This window comes from Narcine bancroftii, chromosome 2 (genome assembly GCF_036971445.1).
Source record: "Narcine bancroftii isolate sNarBan1 chromosome 2, sNarBan1.hap1, whole genome shotgun sequence".
Classification (NCBI taxonomy): Eukaryota; Metazoa; Chordata; class Chondrichthyes; order Torpediniformes; family Narcinidae; genus Narcine; species Narcine bancroftii.
In genome coordinates, this window is record NC_091470.1 from 150,202,805 (window position 1) to 150,221,179 (window position 18,375).

The 18,375-nt window shown below is 38.6% G+C and overlaps 1 protein-coding gene across 5 annotated transcripts in view; it reads right to left on the reverse strand.

Moving 5' to 3' along the window:
• Window positions 1–17,865, reverse strand: part of LOC138754365 (streptomycin biosynthesis protein StrI-like) — a 35,216-nt gene extending 17,351 nt beyond the window's left edge. For 3 of the 5 annotated variants that reach the window (XR_011351703.1, XR_011351702.1, XM_069918546.1), the window contains exons 1-6: window positions 16,444–17,865; window positions 9,172–9,756; window positions 6,094–6,164; window positions 3,230–3,338; window positions 2,286–2,413; window positions 280–387 (exon numbers count right to left, since the gene is read on the reverse strand). Coding sequence is in view for 3 of the 5 variants with exons in the window: in XM_069918546.1 (XP_069774647.1) it covers window positions 280–387; window positions 2,286–2,413; window positions 3,230–3,338; window positions 6,094–6,164; window positions 9,172–9,756; window positions 16,444–16,697 (1,255 nt within the window). In the remaining 2 variants the exon portion in view is untranslated. The remainder of the gene's footprint in view (window positions 1–279; window positions 388–2,285; window positions 2,414–3,229; window positions 3,339–6,093; window positions 6,165–9,171; window positions 9,757–16,443) is intronic. The other 2 variants (XM_069918547.1, XM_069918545.1) reach the window with 2 other exon arrangements.
• Between the last annotated feature and the right edge of the window lie 510 nt (window positions 17,866–18,375).

The window sequence follows — 18,375 nt, forward strand, 5'->3', positions numbered from 1 at the left end:
GCCAGATGAAGTGGTGAATGTGGGCTCGATTTTAACATTTTTAAAAAATTTGGACAGGTACATCGATGGGAGAGATTTGGAGGGCTATGGACTGGGTTCAGGTCAGTGGGACTAGGCAAAAAAAAAAATGGTTTGGCACAGACTAGAAGTGCCGAAGAGGCTTGTTTCTGTGCTGTAATGCTCTATGGTGTGAAGTTTTCTAGGAAGATCTACTAGTCCTTGTTACCTGCAATATGGCCTTTGTTACAAGCACCATCTAAATATTCATTTAGTTTCTACCTTGGCAGAAGGCATGACCCAAGGAGAATATGGTATCTGGAGCATTTTCACCAAGTATCCAGCAGACAGTATCCAAGTCATGTATGACGCCATCATAGAATATTCCACCTGTTCAAAAGAGAACATTTCGGACACATCATTATCAGAGAGCTGTAATAATATTACAAGAGAATTTTAGACTGTAAACAGGGTCAACAACAGAGGGGATCTAAATAAAGCATTATTTAAATCTTACAGTACACATGAACAGACAAAAAAAGTCAGGTAACAGTGACTCATTATGTCGGTTCTACACTTATAATGGCCACAGGATCATGATTAACATTCTCATCAGCATCTGCAGCCTTGTAATTTCCTGAGAGGCCAAATTAACTGTTGAGGAAAAACTAATTTTCCCTTGAAATCCCCAGAAATGCTGTCTAGGAGATCACAGAGAGAAATGTTTCATAATTTAGTTATCCACTCAACTTCTAAATTATTGCACCTTTGTTCCCAGCATGTTGCAGCTCCCTCTGAAGACATAGCAAATCATTCTACAAAATGTAAATGCAGTTACTCTCATTTTCCACTGGTCTCTTATTCAATTTTATTTTGTTGATGAGAAATATGATTGACAGTAATAACAACATGGGTCCTGGAACATGGAAACAGCATTTAACAGGAGTGTCTTCTGGGCTCACTGCACTCTGTGCTACAGGGATTTTCAAAACCTGCATGCATTTCTCCAGAGTTGCTGAGGTAAATATCTATTTATAAACACTACAAAGGACTATACTATTACAACACAGGGTGTATTTTGGGCTTCGAATGAAAGAAAACCTACTTTCAGCTGGAACTCAAAGGTGAACGATCAAAGGCTCTGGAAATATTAAATGTTCTGTGATTTTTTTTAACAATGTCATTTGGAAATTAATAGAGACATTGATTGACAATACAAGATTTCTTAAAAAATCTAGCGAGCAAGGTAAATCTTGGGTTAACACAAAGGGAGCAAGTCTGGCAAGCCCCATCTGAAAATATACTGAGAAACCGGGATATTAATAGACACTGGGTGTCGGACAAAAGCAGGCAGTGCCCAAGGATAAGCCTTTAGCTGTTACAGAATGAAGAGAACCGGCTGGAACAGTCATGTGATATGCATTTGTTAAACTTCAACATTTTTAAAGGAACCCACTGAGCTTTCAACCAATCAAAATCAGCATGAATATACCCATGATTCAAAAGGTGATTTGCAAAGTTGGGAATGTGAGAAACATGAAGGACTCAATAACTATAAAACAATTTAATATCTAGCTTTTTACAGCAGACAAATGGGACCAAAGCAGTATGATTTTAATAGACTTAAATGATTAGTCCTCTCGATCACAGGTTTGAAGACTGCACGGCAGATGTAATTGTGTTCTAATGGTGATTCACTGGAGGTTATCTCAGGACATTAGATCTCTGCATATTCTTCAAGATGGATTCAGGTCCATGAATCAGACTATCATTCGACAACTGGAACCTGTGGCTCCCTACCTCCATGTGCTTGTGAACACTCCAAATCCAACTCAGCAGAATGAGATAATGATTCTGGAGAACAGTGCAATAAAGGTGACCAGGTTAATCCCCTACAGATGATTTTGGTGATAACCACGGAAGTAACTGCCTGAAATGGTGTAAATCAATTAAGTTCATTTAGACACCTTTGCCAAAACTCAGGTTTCAAAAATATTTTGAGGAAGGGTCTTCAATTTGCAAATTTTAGGTGCTTTCTGATTTTTTGGTTTTGTTTCCAATTTCCACAGTGGCAGTATTTGAATTTAGAAGACTCTCTTTTTAAATGTGACACACTTCCTCTATTTCTGGTATTTTCTTTTTTTTTTTAAAACTCATTTCCAATTTTTGTTTTCAGCATATCATATTTCTCCAATTCAACTTAAACTTGTTTTGAGTCACATAAAATTACCCTACATTTCAAAATTTAAAAAAATCAGGAAATCCAATTTGCTATTGGGAGACCATACCTGTCTTTTTAATGTAGCTTAGAGACGCAGAGGGGTAGGTCTTACTGACACTGACAATTCGCTGAATTCTTCCCAGAGCCTTGTTATGAACTTTTTTGTACAAGAATTGCACAGCAGGATCAAAACGCCTGCATGGAGACGGAAAAAGTCAATCAGTTTTGTTTAATTGAGAAATGAAATAGACAACAATACCAAAAGAAAGACATCCTGTCAGAATAGAATCATTGCTCAAACTGGGAATTTGGAAACAAAGCATCTATTTGGACTCATAAGTAGATGCCATTCCAAAACTAGATACAGTAGCTCATAACAGAAAAGACGTATGCTCCATGCCATGTGGTTTTTTTTTTGGTACATTTTATTAAAATATAAAGTTCAACCCCTTACCGTCTTTATTTTTAACCTTCTCCTCCATTCAAAATACGTTTTGATTGATTTAACTGCACAACCAACTCATCGCTTCCAGTTGCTAATCCCAGAATCCATTCCCCAAGTGTAAATGAAGTAAATAATCACATTCATATAATATTTAGGTTAGACTTGTTCACTAGATTCAATTACAAACAAATTCCACCTGTAGACAAAATCAGTAATTGTGGTTTATTTTACTTTGCCATTCTCTTGTGTGAACGAGTGGTGCAGAGAGCGAGAGCGAGAGCGAGAGCGAGAGCGAGAGCGAGAGCGAGAGCGAGAGCGAGAGCGAGAGCGAGAGCGAGAGCGAGAGCGAGAGCGAGAGCGAGAGCGAGAGCGAGAGCGAGAGCGAGAGCGAGAGCGAGAGCGAGAGCGAGAGCGAGAGCGAGAGCGAGAGCGAGAGCGAGAGCGAGAGCGAGAGCGAGAGCGAGAGCGAGAGCGAGAGCGAGAGAGAGCCAAATAGAAGGCCTTCCTCTGTCTGTGCCATATTCTAAACTCAGACCCTCTAATTCTACCCAGAAGATTCTACTTACTTATACAATCCACAGACCAGAGGCTTCCCAACTCTCGCAGCTTCATCAAAGCACGATTCAGCAATCTGTTTGTCTAAACTCAGTAACTTTTCACAAAATACTCCTTTACCTGAAACATAAAGAGAATAATAATCATCTCAAAGTACTAGATACGAGAACTAATTTTTCTGCATTTTGTTCAAGGCTAAATAAATGCACTAGAATGTAATATTTATTTTAAAGGTGTAATTAGGAAATGTGTATTCCATACTTTACACTTCAAGTTCTCTCTACAATTAATTTGCATAATCACAAATAAAATCTTCCCTGAATTAATACAATTAAGCAGCTGAACAGAAAAAAATTAATTCTTCCACTCCACCCTCAAAAAAAATTAAGTATACCTTATCATTGCAAAGAGAGTCTGGTCAGTTTTTGTTGGCATTGGTGGAAATACCATCCAGATCAATGGGTTTCAAACTTTTTCTTTCCACTCACATACCACTTTAAGTAATCCCTATACCATAAGTGCTCTGTGATGAGTAAGGGATTGCTTAAAGGTGGTAAATGAGTTGGGGAAAAAAAGGCTGAGAACCACTGCTCTCAACCCAATTGTTACTGAAATATTTTGCTTGAGAAAAATTGTCATTGGCCCATTTCCTTTGGAGTTATGAAACCGTGCACATAATGAGTCAATTAGGTACAATTAAAACAATGGTTTTCAAACTTTTTCTTCCCACTCCCATACCACCTTAAGTAATCCCTTACTAATCACAGAACACCTATAGCATAGAGATTATTTAAAATGATATGGGAGTGGAAAGAAAAAGTTTGAAAACCACTGATCTAGATGAATCATCTTTCGTTCATCATACAGGTTACCCAAGTTAAAGAAAATATTGAAAATTACTTTACAAAGCTATGCAGGAACATTTCACTGGAGAACAGAAATCAGCTTCTTAATGTGGTAATCATTAAAATGTGATGAATGCTGGGGAAAGTAAATCAGAGGACCACCCCATATCAATTTAATGAGTATGATCTAGTTACGCCAAAGTGCAGTGTGGCCAGTTTTATGGATGGGGCCTTCAAGTGAAGAAATCCTGATCTGACATAAAAAGTGGTGCAGAGATGAAACACATTAATGTAAAGAATCTGTGACTGTAATTTTGCCATTTCATCCAAATGTCTTCACATTAATCTCTGCACTTGGCCATCCCCCTTTTCCAATTTTCATCCACCAGCTGTCTGCTGAAGTTAAAAATGTGCAGCAGATTTATACTCTGATTAGGCCTGAAGACTGAACTCGGAAAGCTAATTTACTCCAACCTCCAACCTCTCCCAAAGACAGGTAAATCAGTTTGAAGTCCTACTCTGGAACGATATCCAGTACTGTTGTAGTAAAAAGAAATGGCATTCTTGGAAAATAAGACTCTAAATGAAGAAAAAGGAATCTGTGAGTATAAATACGGAAACTGCCAAAAATATTGAAGCAGGTAGCTAAGACCACAACAAAGCACACCAGACATCAAGCTTTCTTTCTAGAGGAATAACACTGAAAAGGTGACTTGTTTCGGTAAACCTAATTAAACTGTACTTTGAATATTGTGCAGTTCCTATTGTCATATTTTAAAAATAACACAGAATTGTGGAAGTGGAATGATAGGGGAAAAACAAAGGGAAAATGTATTTATTTAGGCTTCCTAAAAATTAAAACACACAAGAGGTTTAATTTTAATTTAGCCATAACAGCATGGTAACAGGCCTTTTCAGCTGAGCCCAGGCTACCCAATTACACCCAACTGACCTACAATGCCTGTACGTCTTTTGAAAGGTGGTAGGAAACCAGAGACCCTGTGGGAAAACCTACACAGACACAAGGAGAACATTTAAAAACTCCTTACTGACAGGGCACAATTCAAACCCCGGTCCCAATCACTGGCTGGCGCTGTAACAGCTTTGCGCTAACCGCTCTTCTTGGCAATAAAGTTCAAGAACATCCTTGGGTGGGAGAAGGATACTGAAGAGCATGCAAACTAGATGCATTTAGATTTTGGACAGATGGGGAAAAAAAATTCCCAGGGCATTAAGGAAAAAACATTCAACTAAAACTCTAATTTCATGGAGAAAAATTGCGGATCACATGCCTGGATGTCAAATTCAAATAGAATCAGTCCAATAAACACAGTGAACAACCCAATCTCATTCCTTACTCCAGGAAGGAAGTACAGGAACATCAAAATCAGGACTGCCAGGCTGGTAAATAGCTTCTTCCTGTGGACTGTTAGATTGATGAATGGTATCCTTTAATCTTGGCCTCTTTTAAATGAAACTGAGGAAATTATCACAGAATATTTATACTCATCCATTGTATAATATATTTTATGTAGGTACGTGATTATTATGTGCTGTATGAGAAATGTAATGGGTATGTCTGCACATTATGGTCTACTGTTTTGTCTGGCTGTATATGTACAGTCAGATGATAATGAACTTGATCGATGCTGATTAATAATGCTGGTTTGCTACACATATGACAGCAATTCTTCCAGAACCCCATATAATCAGTCACCCTTGACAATGCAGCCGAATTTCTTCACCAGCCAGGGAATCTTTGCCCTTAAAAATATCCAAAATAGCATGGTCTACCCATTTGCAATCTGGAAACACTGATTATAGGTACTTCCAGCTTTCTAAATGAAGGCTGAAAGTAAATGGAGGCAGCACATAATTGACAAAATATACAATATTGGATTTGAATGACATTCGGCAATAAGACAGTGCACACTGTCCAGCAGATTGCTGAAGGTTAGACCTTCAACATCACTGTTTCTTATCCCCCACTCTCCATCAAAAGGAATCCAAAATGTACACCGTATACCTACCTGCGCGTAAAGCATCCAGAACTACTTCTGAGCCTTCTTCTGCCAGCGAGCAAATAATGACTCCTGAGACACTGGACAAGTGAAAAAGTAAATGATTAGTAACCTTTGTAAGTTAACTTGAAAAACATAATCACCATGCCCAATTATGAATAAAATATTGGAATTTGAACATTTAAATGGAGACCATTCTAAGTTTCAGCTAAACCAAATATCATCAGCTGCCTAAAACATACAGACCAAGAAATAATTCAATGATTGTTCATTCCAGACATTACCAGAAGAATATTTTACTACTCAATTCAACTAAAAGGAACACCAACATACAATAATAAAAACTTCAAATTTAATTAAGAGAATTATAATCTTCCCAAAAGATCATCCATTTCAAGTGTTTTTCTTCTTCGAAAGGCCTTTCCTTCATTTTATAATTTTTGACCTTGAACTAAGTGACTTCCCAGGACAAATCTATAAGGTAATTATGAGACAATGGTATTGTTGTGGGTCCAGAATCATATCTTAACCAGACCAGGTTAAAAAGCAGATTTCCTTCCCCAACGGGAATTAACAAAATGGAAAGGGTTCGATGACAATGCAGTACTTTGCTAAATCATCCTTACTGATGTTAACCTTGTTCAAAAGTTATTTATTTAAATGAATATTTAATTCCCTACTTACTGCAGCGGGGTTTGATCAAACCCCCAAATTTGGTCATCCAGTAAATAATCCACAATGCTACCTTACTTGTTTGATATTCATACGAGAGATTCTACAAGCTCTTTAAATACCAGAAACATTCACAAATCCACAACACCTGAAACAAGCAATATTATAAATGAAAGGACCAACAAAAAAAAATGTGGTGATATCATCCATCACAATATTCGCCCATCTGGATTGAGCAACTGCAACCAACACAAATAAAATAATTTAAGTGAAATAAACCATGGTGATACTTGTCAAAGTTCATTATTAATGCTCAAACTGAGCATCTTGCTGAAGAGTGGTGATGCGGTAGAGAAAGTAATCAATTCTGCTGATGGGACGGTTCTCATCTATTGATCTATTATCCACACTATGCAAAGGACCTTCACAAAGGACTCCCTCCATGAGACAAACTGCAGGGTCCAATGGTATTGGAAAAAATGTCAAATGGAAATCTGTATCAAAGATATAAAATTTGAATTAATATGCTAGTTTTTCTTCCTGTTAGACTACTGAACCTGAACCAGCAAAAAGGCAAATAGCCTGTTTTTGCTTCATTCTGCTCTATTGATAAAATTATGGATTCCAGTTAGAGGTACTTCATCCCCAGTTGTAGATGACTTGTAGATGAGGAATGGCCACTTAGGCTCAATGATCTGCTGAGGTTAATGCAAAAGGAGTTACAGGCAACAACATTCAAATGAATATACAAGAAAAAAGTAAATGAACATAAATGTAATCTATAACCATCTTCTCTCTACACACCAAACCATGCAAAAGGGCAAGTAAAATTAATTCCAGTCAATTTAAGAGGACAAACTCGGGGAATAGTCTTCCAAATTGTTGTTAAAACTATGCCAAATATCATGTTGGCTCAATACAAGGCAAATGCTTATTAATCAGTTATGACAGTAAATATGCAATGGCTGACACTTAGAATACATAGTTTACAATTATATATCAGAGTCAAATCCAACCAGAAACAAAACATTATAAAAATACAATTATGTCAAAAGGAAAAAATTGAGTGTAATGAAAGTCCCTTACAGATTGATTCATGAAAAATTATACCTTGGAATAACAAAATGATGGAAGAATTAGGCAAATATTTTAACGTCTGTCACAAGAAAACTTTCAGAAATTCTTGAGAACAAGTTTGGAGTGAATAACCTCAAGGAATTTAACATCAGTAAAATAATTTGTTCTGAAGAAATTAATGCGCAGAATCCAATGCAAAAAAAAATGTATTGTGACAGATTCTCAGTAATCATCTTCCAAGCTTCCACAGATTCAAACCTTCCTACTAAATGGATGGTAACAAATGAAGAAGGGAAGGAGGGAGAGAGACTGAGAGATCAGTGCTGGGTCCTCAGCTGATCACAACCTATATCCATAATTCAGAGTTGTGGGGGGGGGAATCAAGTGTAACACAGCCAAGTTTGTTGATGACAAAGCTGGGCAACAATGTGGGCTATGAGGAGGATTGCTGTGAAATATATAAAGGCAAAATGAATGGCAAGGGAATTGTTGATGAAATATAATGTGGAAAGAATAAATAGAAAGAGAATATTTTAAATAGAGTGAGACATTGAAAAATATTGCTGCTGGATATTTCTGTACATCAAGCAAAAAGTTAATATGCAGCTAAAGTAAGCAATTTGAGGTAAATGCTATGTTGACCTTATTCCAGGGGAAACTGGTTACAAAGTAGAACATTTCAATCCAACAATTTATGGATCAGGACTGCATCAGGTCTAGCCTCCCTACCAAGGATGGATAAACTTCCTCTCATCCAAGTGTAAACAAGCTTCATCTCATTGATTCCTGGTAATGACAGGTTTGTCATTCGAAAATTCTTACAAGCTTGACAAGATGAGCATGGCCATGATGTCTTCCATGGCTTGTGCAGCAAGAACCCAATACACTGAGGTCTAGAAAGCACTGTTTCATCGGGTTGTACTTATGCAATCAGATGACAATAAACTTGATTTGATAACTAGGAGTTGGTCAGAAGAGATGAAGGAAAAATTACTTCACCTGGAGGGTAGTGAATCCTTGGAATTCTCTACCTAATACGGCTTTGAATTGCTAAATAGATTCAAAGCGTTTATCAGTAGATTTTTAGACATTAAAAGAATTACAAAATACATAATTATGCTGGAAAGAGGGGATGACGTAAAGGATCAATATGATCTGAATGAGTAGCAAATAAGGTTCAAGAGACCACATGTCTACTCGCTTCTATTTCTTATGAAGACCTTGATCATTCATTTATGGATTGTTGCTCTTTTGGACCAGCTGTGGATCTATCCAGAAATAAAGCAAATTGGTAAATTCCTGAAATGCACACCGCTCCAACGGGCCTTATAACCATACCATTGGTCATTGAGCACAATGTCAGCATCCTGTCCACGTACCACCCTGGTATTTGCAAGAACATCTGCGCTGAAGGCACATTCCAAATCCTGAATGCAGTCTTCCACAATGTACAACAAGCTGCAGCCACTTTCCTCTTGAATGCTTTTAAACAAAGCTCTGTTGCCGCTGCAAATGCCAAAAAGTGCCAATCCAATGCAACTGCCCATCAAAGCAGTGTTCCCATATCGCCCCATTGTCACATTGGAAACAATTTTATTGGAAGTTTCTGGAATGATGTGCCTTTGGCCACTGGATCTTGAAGAGTGGGATTGACCAAGGACTTGAAGGCCATTGAAGGGTGGCGTTGAACCTGAGGGAGAGTTTGAGGTAGCCATGTCCTGGCGAATAGTCACTGTGTTGGTAATGGAGTTGGACACGCTTGTTCTGAATGAGATCATGTTCTGATTATGAGACATCAGAGAAGATACATTATTGTTGAAGCTTGTGGGACATGGGTTGGGACGGAACACAAAAGATGATGACTGTGGTAGAACAGACTGATCGAGCACAGACATCCCAGAAGAAAGATCTGCAGGGGGGGACCTAGGAAAAGACAAGAAACAAGAACAAGATTAGAAAATAAAACAAAATGTAAAAATAACTTAATTTCTAATAATTTTCCCAAGTTCATGTAATAAATGCACATACTAATTGAACCAGATTTAGATTTAGCTACCCCTCCACTATCAGACTCCATAACAACAAATCCAGTCTCAGTTGAGGACTCTCATTTGCACATTATTGAATAATTATTTTCAGTATTTCATTTTTTACATTTCTCTCTTTCATATCTTGAGTACAGTTTCTTGCAGAAATTCTGCTTGGCCTATAAGCAAAAGAATCTCAGGGTTGTATGTACTCTGACAATAAATCTGAACTTTGAAGTGAAGCTACTTAAAATGGTACCAAATGGTCACTGTCATTTCCTGGTTTGAAAAAAATTGTATTGTTCTAAGGCAATGTCAAATTTTTAAAAAACGCATTTCACAACCTCAGTGTGGACCAAGTGCTTTACATAAAAGTATTTTTGTTGTAGGGTCACTGCTGTAGTTTTAAAAGAAAACTCAATTTGATGTCCCAATTCTACTTGCGTACATTCAGTTACATCCCTAGATGCTAATAGACTTTCAAAAATCACAGGAAAATTAAAAAAAAAAATCAGATTATGAAACTCCTTTTCAGACTACATTTAACAGAAATAGATCCATCAACTGCATAAACATCCGGTGCCATAGCAGTTAGTGATTCTGCCTCACAGACATGAACCTGTTCTTGGAGAGGTGTCTGTGTGCAGCTACCATATGCCAAAGGTATGCTGATACCTGTAGTTCGATTGGCTACTGTGATATAGGTGGGTGGCAGGAGTATTTGGTGAAGGAGCCAAGGAAAACTTAATGGGGATGAGAGGGGGAAAAGAAAAGTAAGATTGGTGCAGACGAGAATACTATATTCATGGTGGATGCAGTGGCAAGGTAGCCTATTTCTGAGCTTCATGAGTATAATCTTGACATAATACGTCTCAATAACCTTCCAAAAAAACTGTTGGATAATACAGGTATGAAATAACAAATTACAGTAAACTATTAGTCATCAACTTAGTGATAACATTTCTACTTTGGTCATCAAATTCAAGCTTCCAACCTCATGCCATGACTATTCAACTAATACTCAAGGCAGATTAGAATACCCAGTACGTCATTCCTCAAATGAGAAGCTGCACTAAGGCCAACACATTGTTGTCCGCTTGGTTCGGGTGCACGTTTAAGAGCCTGTGGAGCCACTAGAAACCAATTTTCCTCGTGTCCTAAACATAATTTTCTCCATGAACCATCAGCAAATAAAGTTGTAAGTTAAAATGCAACGCTGAAGAAACTCAGCACAAGCAGTGTACTTTCTAAAGCAACGATAAAGGTATGTTTTGGGCTTGAGCCCTTCATCAGAGTATGATTGTGTATCTTTATCATTGCTTGTGCTGAGTCTCTCCAGCGTTGTGCTTTTACTTCATCACAGTGTCTACAGACTTTTGCGGTTTAAAAAAAATAGTAAAGCCATCAGCTGACTTGGACATTTACCCCTCCATAAATCTTCGTCCGCGAAGCCAAGCCAAAGAAACAAAGAAAGCCATCTTTAATGTCCTCATTGTGTTCCAAAGTTCTTCAAATCCTTTAAGGTGCTTTTGAAGTACAGTCATTGATGTACCAATCTGAAATGTTCATGGAACTGCGTGTTCCTCTGCAATTTATTCATGAATTAACCAACACATTCATTAGTGCACGTGGACTCCTGATAAATAGCTGATTAACTTACCCACGTCGCAACTGTCACTGCTGTTCAAAACAATTTTCAAATATCGTGCAAATTTTCCCATGATATTAAACAAAAAAAAATTTCAACCTTCACTTCTTTCCTTTACATCTTTTCTCTCAGAATCTCTCACGATCATGGGTCTACTTTTAAACAACAAATGAGATAGTTTTTACAATAATATATTAGCAAATTATTGGCCACTGTAAATTGAGTAGATGTGAGATAGAATTAGAGTTGGGGATGGGAGAACAAAAAGAAATAGGATCAATGTAGAAACAGGGTAAAATGGTGATTGATGGTTGGTGTGCCTTCAGTGGGAAGAAGGCCTGTTTACGATGTTGATTTGCCCTGACTTTTATGTTTCAATCAATAAATATATTGAGTTTAAATATGTATATGGAGCATGTATTGTATTGTAATGTAACAATTACAATAATGATCCCTTTGAATATATTTGGTTTTAAATGTCGTTTGATTATGAATATTTTTGAGCTTTTTTTTCTCTACACTTACGTTTTTAGTTCTCCTTTATATTACATCTTTCTTATGTAATCTATTTTCTAATACAAAGAACAAACAGAACCTTCAATTTGACTTTTTAACACCAGAAGTTTGATATGATCTTCTCTCGAGCTTAGCTGATGAACACATATCTACAAGTATCTCATTCCAAATTGCCTGAATCCAGAACTTCACGGCCTTACCCAGTTAATCATTCGTAGCATTCCCACTTTCTCAAAACCTCACATCCTGCTTGCTCTTTGAGGCAACCCAGTCGTTTTTATAAGCTGAAATTTTAAAAGGTACAATTACACTGGATACTTGTACCACTATGAGTTTTAGAATCCATCACCTGCATTCTATGCCAGTCAAAAATGAACTTTAGGTTAATCGCTCCTCCCAGCTCCTGGCACATTTTCCTGCAGGTTATCACTCATCAAATGCTCATCTGGCCACCAAGTTCCACACACCATCACCATGGACTGAAATAGATTCTTCTCAATTTCCCTTTGGTCCTTCTGCCAATTAAAGAATATACCTTACTGATTTATTTGCCAAGAGAAGCAAGTCCTTTCCAGTTAACTTACACAGACTCTCAAAATTAGGACCAGAGGCAAACAAAAAGTTGAGGTCCTGACCAATCATGTTGAAGAAAAGAGCAAGATCAAGGGACTGTTGCTACGCAGTAACTCCAACAGGGCCCCTTTTTCAAACAACTCCGCTGCTAAGTGAACCCTGAAATTAGTAACAACTGAGTACTGTAATTGTAGACGCAAAAAGGAACACATTGTACATCACAAAACAAGGTCTAATCCAGACAAAATCAATTGAATGTAATAAAAGACAATCAAAACAAATTGATAATTGTCTTGGATAAGATCAGTGCCACTGAGAAAAGCGTATTTCATCAATGCACCTGCAGAAACTGATCTGCAAAACAAATTCAATCAATTCTCTTTTTATTTTTAGTAATTTGTTTGTTAGTCTGCTATCTCATACACACTGGAACTAGAAATGTCACTGTCAATCTCCACCATACTTCATAGATGAGATGGAGAGTGAACAACTTCCACTTGGTCAGAACAGGATCCCAATGTCATCACTGAAATGCTGGGATGATCATCACTGGAATCATTTCTAATGCTCAGAGGATCCCCATTAGTCCTATTTCCCTGTCATCCATTCATTCGCTCTCTTTCACACACTATCAATTTTCCCACCACCCACGAACACGAGTTATTTATGGTAACATTCCATTCATGATTTCATTTTTCATTTGAGACAAGGAGAAAGCCTTTGATTGATCACTTCAGTCTAAAGGGGGCTGTCAGATGAGCAATTATGCCCACTAAAACCTCCATATGAATTTAGATGAAAACATTGTACAGGTATTAACTATTTTGCCACCCACAAATTTCATTTTTGTTTCATATTCTTTATGCCACAGAGGAGGTCATTTGCATTCAGACCAATCCCATCAAATCTATTCCTGCGCATTTCCCTGTAACCTATTCTCTCTCACATGCATTAACCAGTCCTAATCCTCCTACAGTCATTTAGCATCAGGGCAATTTACAGTTGCCCATTAACTGACTTAGTTTTTGGGATCTGGATGTTTGGGTGGGTGGGGGGGTGAGGAAGAAGAGTGGGTACAGAGAACCCATGTGGTCATAGGGAGAATGTGCAAACTCCACAGAGATAGCACCCAACATCAGAATTGAACCCAGGCCACTGGAGGCGAGGCAACAGCAATTGCTGTAGCCCTATGCCACCCAGTGGAAATCATTTAAAAATTAACCATAAGTATCCCAATGTTAGAATACTATAGATTCAATACATGAGCAGATAATTTACGGCAAATATTTCCAACTGAATACTGAGTGCCATGCTATTGGAAGTCTCAGGCTAACATTTCCACCAGAAACATTGCCAGAGAAAGGTGATAATGGTGGATTTTAATAAAGGGAGGCTAAAGGACCACTCACTTGTCCTCAATGATGGGATTGGGGTGCAGAGGGGAGTACCTTCAAGTTCCTAGGAGCCCAAATTTCAGAAGGCCCTTCCTGGAGTTAGCACATCATGGCAGCCGCAAAGCCGACATATCAATGCATGCACTTTCTAAAATGTCTGAGGAGATTTGGCATGTTGTCAAATACTCTTATCAATCTTCCATATGTGTACTGTGGAAAGTATGCTGACTGGTTGCATCACTGCTTGGTTTGGTCTTTCGAGTGACCAGGAACACAGAAGGCTGCAAAAGGTAACAAACATATCCTGGTCCATCAAAGGCTCGAACCTCCCACCTACGTGAGGCGCTGCCTCAAGAACAGTTTCTTTCCATCAGCTATCAGGTTCTTTATCCTCCCCTTATAACACTAATCATTGACTCTACTCTGCTACCATCAGGATAAAGGTAGAGGAGCCTGAAGATGAGCAGTCAGTGGTACATGGACAGTTTCTTTCCTTTTGCCATCAGATTCCTGAATGAACAATGAACCACAGACATTGCTTCACTTTGACTTTTTTATTTTTCTTGCACTACTTTTATTTATTTTGTAAGGTGGTTTATATAAATGTTTGTGTTGTGATACTACCGTAAAACAATGACATATTCATGACAATAAATCTGATTCTAACTCTTCCGTCACCACAAAAGAACTGTGACCACTACTGCAACACTTTTTTTCTTTCTCAATAGGAAACTGTGAATATTTATTATCAATCTATCTTTTGTATTTATTATTTCTTTATCTTAATGTGTACCAATATAGTTGTTTTTTGTTGAGTATCTGTTCGGCTGCAGCAAGTAAGAATTTCTATGCACATGTATATTGTACAATCTAGATGACAATAAACTCATTATCTTAATTCTACACAGCTCCAATTGAAGGGAAGATCCCAGAACAAAAGCGGTCTGGTACGGTCAGATGCCAGATTTTTAATTATTCTTCTTGCAAAGATATAACCCAAGATAGTAATCTCACACGTCATTCCCAACACTTGGTCACATAAATTAACATTCCAATGATAAAGATTCTGGCTTCCAACTGAAATATAAAACCGATGACTCTGCTTTCTTTAAATTAATCATTTTCATTTGAAAGGACCTAAACCACTGCACTTGGTCACTCTTTATCCCTTGACTAAAACTGATATGAGAGAAAATATGGCATGGTTAGTGTAGTTCAAATCCGGTGCTGTCTGTAAGGAGTTTGTACATCTCCCCATGTCTGGGCAAGCATCCTCGGGTGCTCTGGTTTTCTCCTGTCGTTCAAAACGTACAGGGGTAATCAGTCAATTAGGTGTAATTGGGCAGGATGGGCTTGTGGGCCAAAAGGGTCTGTTACCATGCTGTATATCTAAATATTCAGGTCAGGAAGGATTTGTGGGGAAAACCAAACCTTTCAGCTTAATGGCCTCTATCAGAACTGAGAGATGTTGCAGTACATCGAAGATTTTAAGGTTTTTAGGAAGAGGAGAGAATACAACAGATAATCTGTAATGGAAGACTTGAAAGAGGATGCTGGATCTCTTGCAGGGTGTACAATTATGATCTCACTCCCAGCTGACATCAGCCCATTTCATACTGACCAATGTGAATAGAGAGAAAATAAAAATCACAATTGAGCATTAAGTACAGCAACTAATTAGAAAGGCTAATAGAGGTATACAGAATTAAAGCAGAGAAGTTGGATGCAACATTCAATAAAGTGGTGAGATTGCATTTGGAATACTGCACATATTTAAAGAGGGAAACAGTAAAGCTCATGGCAGCAAAGATTAACTAGTCAATTCCAAGGAAAATGAGGTTAACATATGTAAGAGGTTAAACAGGTTGGGCCCAAATGTATTGGGAGTGTACAGGAATGAGAGGTAATCTTATTTAAACAGGCAAGATTCTGGGGATTGATGGGGTGGATTGAGGGATCATTTCAAAATGAAGATGGTGCCCACTTCAGATAGGGATGAGGAAGAATTGAACTCAAATGAGTTGAATTGTTGAGATTCCCAAACTCCTAATCAAAACAAACTCATTCAAGTGATTAACAACTATTCAAAGTTCAAGGAAGAGGAATGGACAGTGAGTGGGAAATTGGTGTTGAGGCCAAGACTGCATCAACTGCCTCAAGGATTGACCAGCCTTACTCCTACTTCTATTCTAGTTTTCAATTTCACTCTACATTATTTTTACTCCAAGTAACTTATTTGGGGTCAGACTGGAGGGACACAACTAAGAGTAAGGCACTGTTCAGATAAGTGAAATGAATGAAGACCTTCCAGTTCAATTCTCAACAGGATACTTGCAGATATTCAATAATAATGATCAGTCTACTTTTAATACTCCCACATTGACAAAATCATTCTACCCCACAGCAAAGCTGCAGTACTCTGTTCCTCTTCTCAAACCTTTGTTTCACTTACATGAGTAACGTGGTTGCATGAAGTCTGGCTGAAGTATGCTTCTCCAATCGTTTGTTGCGATAGTGCCTGGCCGATGCCAGATGCTCTAAAATGCGGTCCCTCCGCGCGCTCATTGGAATCTCACATGATTTACAGTACAAAATTTCCACCAAGTCTCTCTCCCCACCTTCCTTTTGCTCAACGATGTGTCTTTTCACTGACAGGTCGCAAAATTCAGCTGCATAATCATGCAATGACTTTTTCTTCCTCCCCATGATACTATCCTCTTTCTTACAAATTTCAAATTATTTTCCCTATTGCAATTTCTTTCCAACCTTTTTCTTCCACTAGCTCTCAATCATATTCAGGATGACTCCTTTTTAAACTTACTCAGAATGATTTCTTTCAGTGATATCTATTCCATTTGCAGTATTTTCTACATAAATTATCCTCTTTCACAATATTTTAATTTTCACTTGCTCCACACATTTATTCACTTTTTGTAATTCTTCATTAGCTGCCTTAAATAACATTTTTCACCTATCATCTTAATGTCTTATTTTGATACACTTTATTTGTGCTTATTTATGCCACAACATGCTTTCTCTTTCCATGTTTGGTTCTATTTCCTCTAATTCTCTACAACTGCTCTCATGTTGCAGCAATATGTTTACACTCCCAGTATCTTTCCAACCCTTCTTTCCAAGTTCGCTTGACCCTACTCCTCCAATCAGTTATTCTGAAGTTTGTGCCTCTTCCTGCCTTTTATCAATTCTTCCACTGATAAACATGTCAGACCTTTCTTGATACTGTTGCTTCGACAAATTCCCCGTTTTCCTACGTCTGTCCTCACTCTCAGGTACTTAGTATTTCCACCCCTTCCAGTTTCTGTTACAGTACAATCCTTCTGTCTCTCCAGATTTGCTGTTCTTGCTCTCTCTCTCCCACATGTATTAATCCTCTGTTTGCATATCACTCCTTCCCTGGGATTCTCCTCCTTCCCTGGATTCTTTAATTACCTAAGACCTGTTGCCTATCTTTTTTTTCCCCCTCGCTGGTTCACCTCCTGTCTCTTTGCTGATGTTTCCCACCTGTTACTAGTTCACTCCCTCTCTCTTGCCCCTGTCCTTTATTTATTCCCTCCTTGAGCTGGTGTCCTCTTTCCCCCTACCCCAGGGGCTGCTACTAATTCCCCATTGCAGTTTTATTCCCATTTACCCGCAGCCTGCAACGTTCCTGTGCTGCTCCTCCCCAGCTGCAGCCTCCAGTGGGAGAACTCAGCCCCGGGCCCTACCTCCTGCTGCCCAGCTCACCTCAGCCGACAGCCAACTACAACACCAAGCGGCCAAAGTGCTCGTCCCCCGCCCGCCTGCCTCTCCGCTTATCGCTTCCCCACCGAAGCTCCTTCCCTAACTCTTCTCCCGGATGTGAACCCAGCCACAGGAAACAGAACCGCTCCTTCTCAGCTGCTCGGGGAGGGAGCGGAAAAAGGCGAGCGCAGCGCCGCATGGCGGCCTGGAGGGCTCGGTCCACCTGCGAGCGGGAGGACTGGTCAGCCCCTCCACGGAGAAGGGGTTTGCTGCAGCCTGGTGGTGGGAGGACGAGTCTGCCCATTCCTCGAAGGACCTGGCCGTAAAATGCTTTCGCCAGAAAGAGGGGATGGAAATGAACCAACCTTGATGCTAAATTAACTTTAGGATAAAAGTATAAAATAAAAGTCAAGTAAAAACACAATGCTGGAGAAACTCAGCTGGTCAAACTGTCCAACTTTTTGGCCTTGAGCCCTTCATCAAGGTATTGTGACAGATTCTGTTATATTTTATATTGTATATAGATATGTTTTGAAAGGAGATAAATTGTGGCAGGTTTTTTTTAGTGCTGGCCACATACAAACACTTTAAAATAGATCTCATTTAAAATGCCAGAGCTTTGCTCAAGCCAGAGCATTCAGAC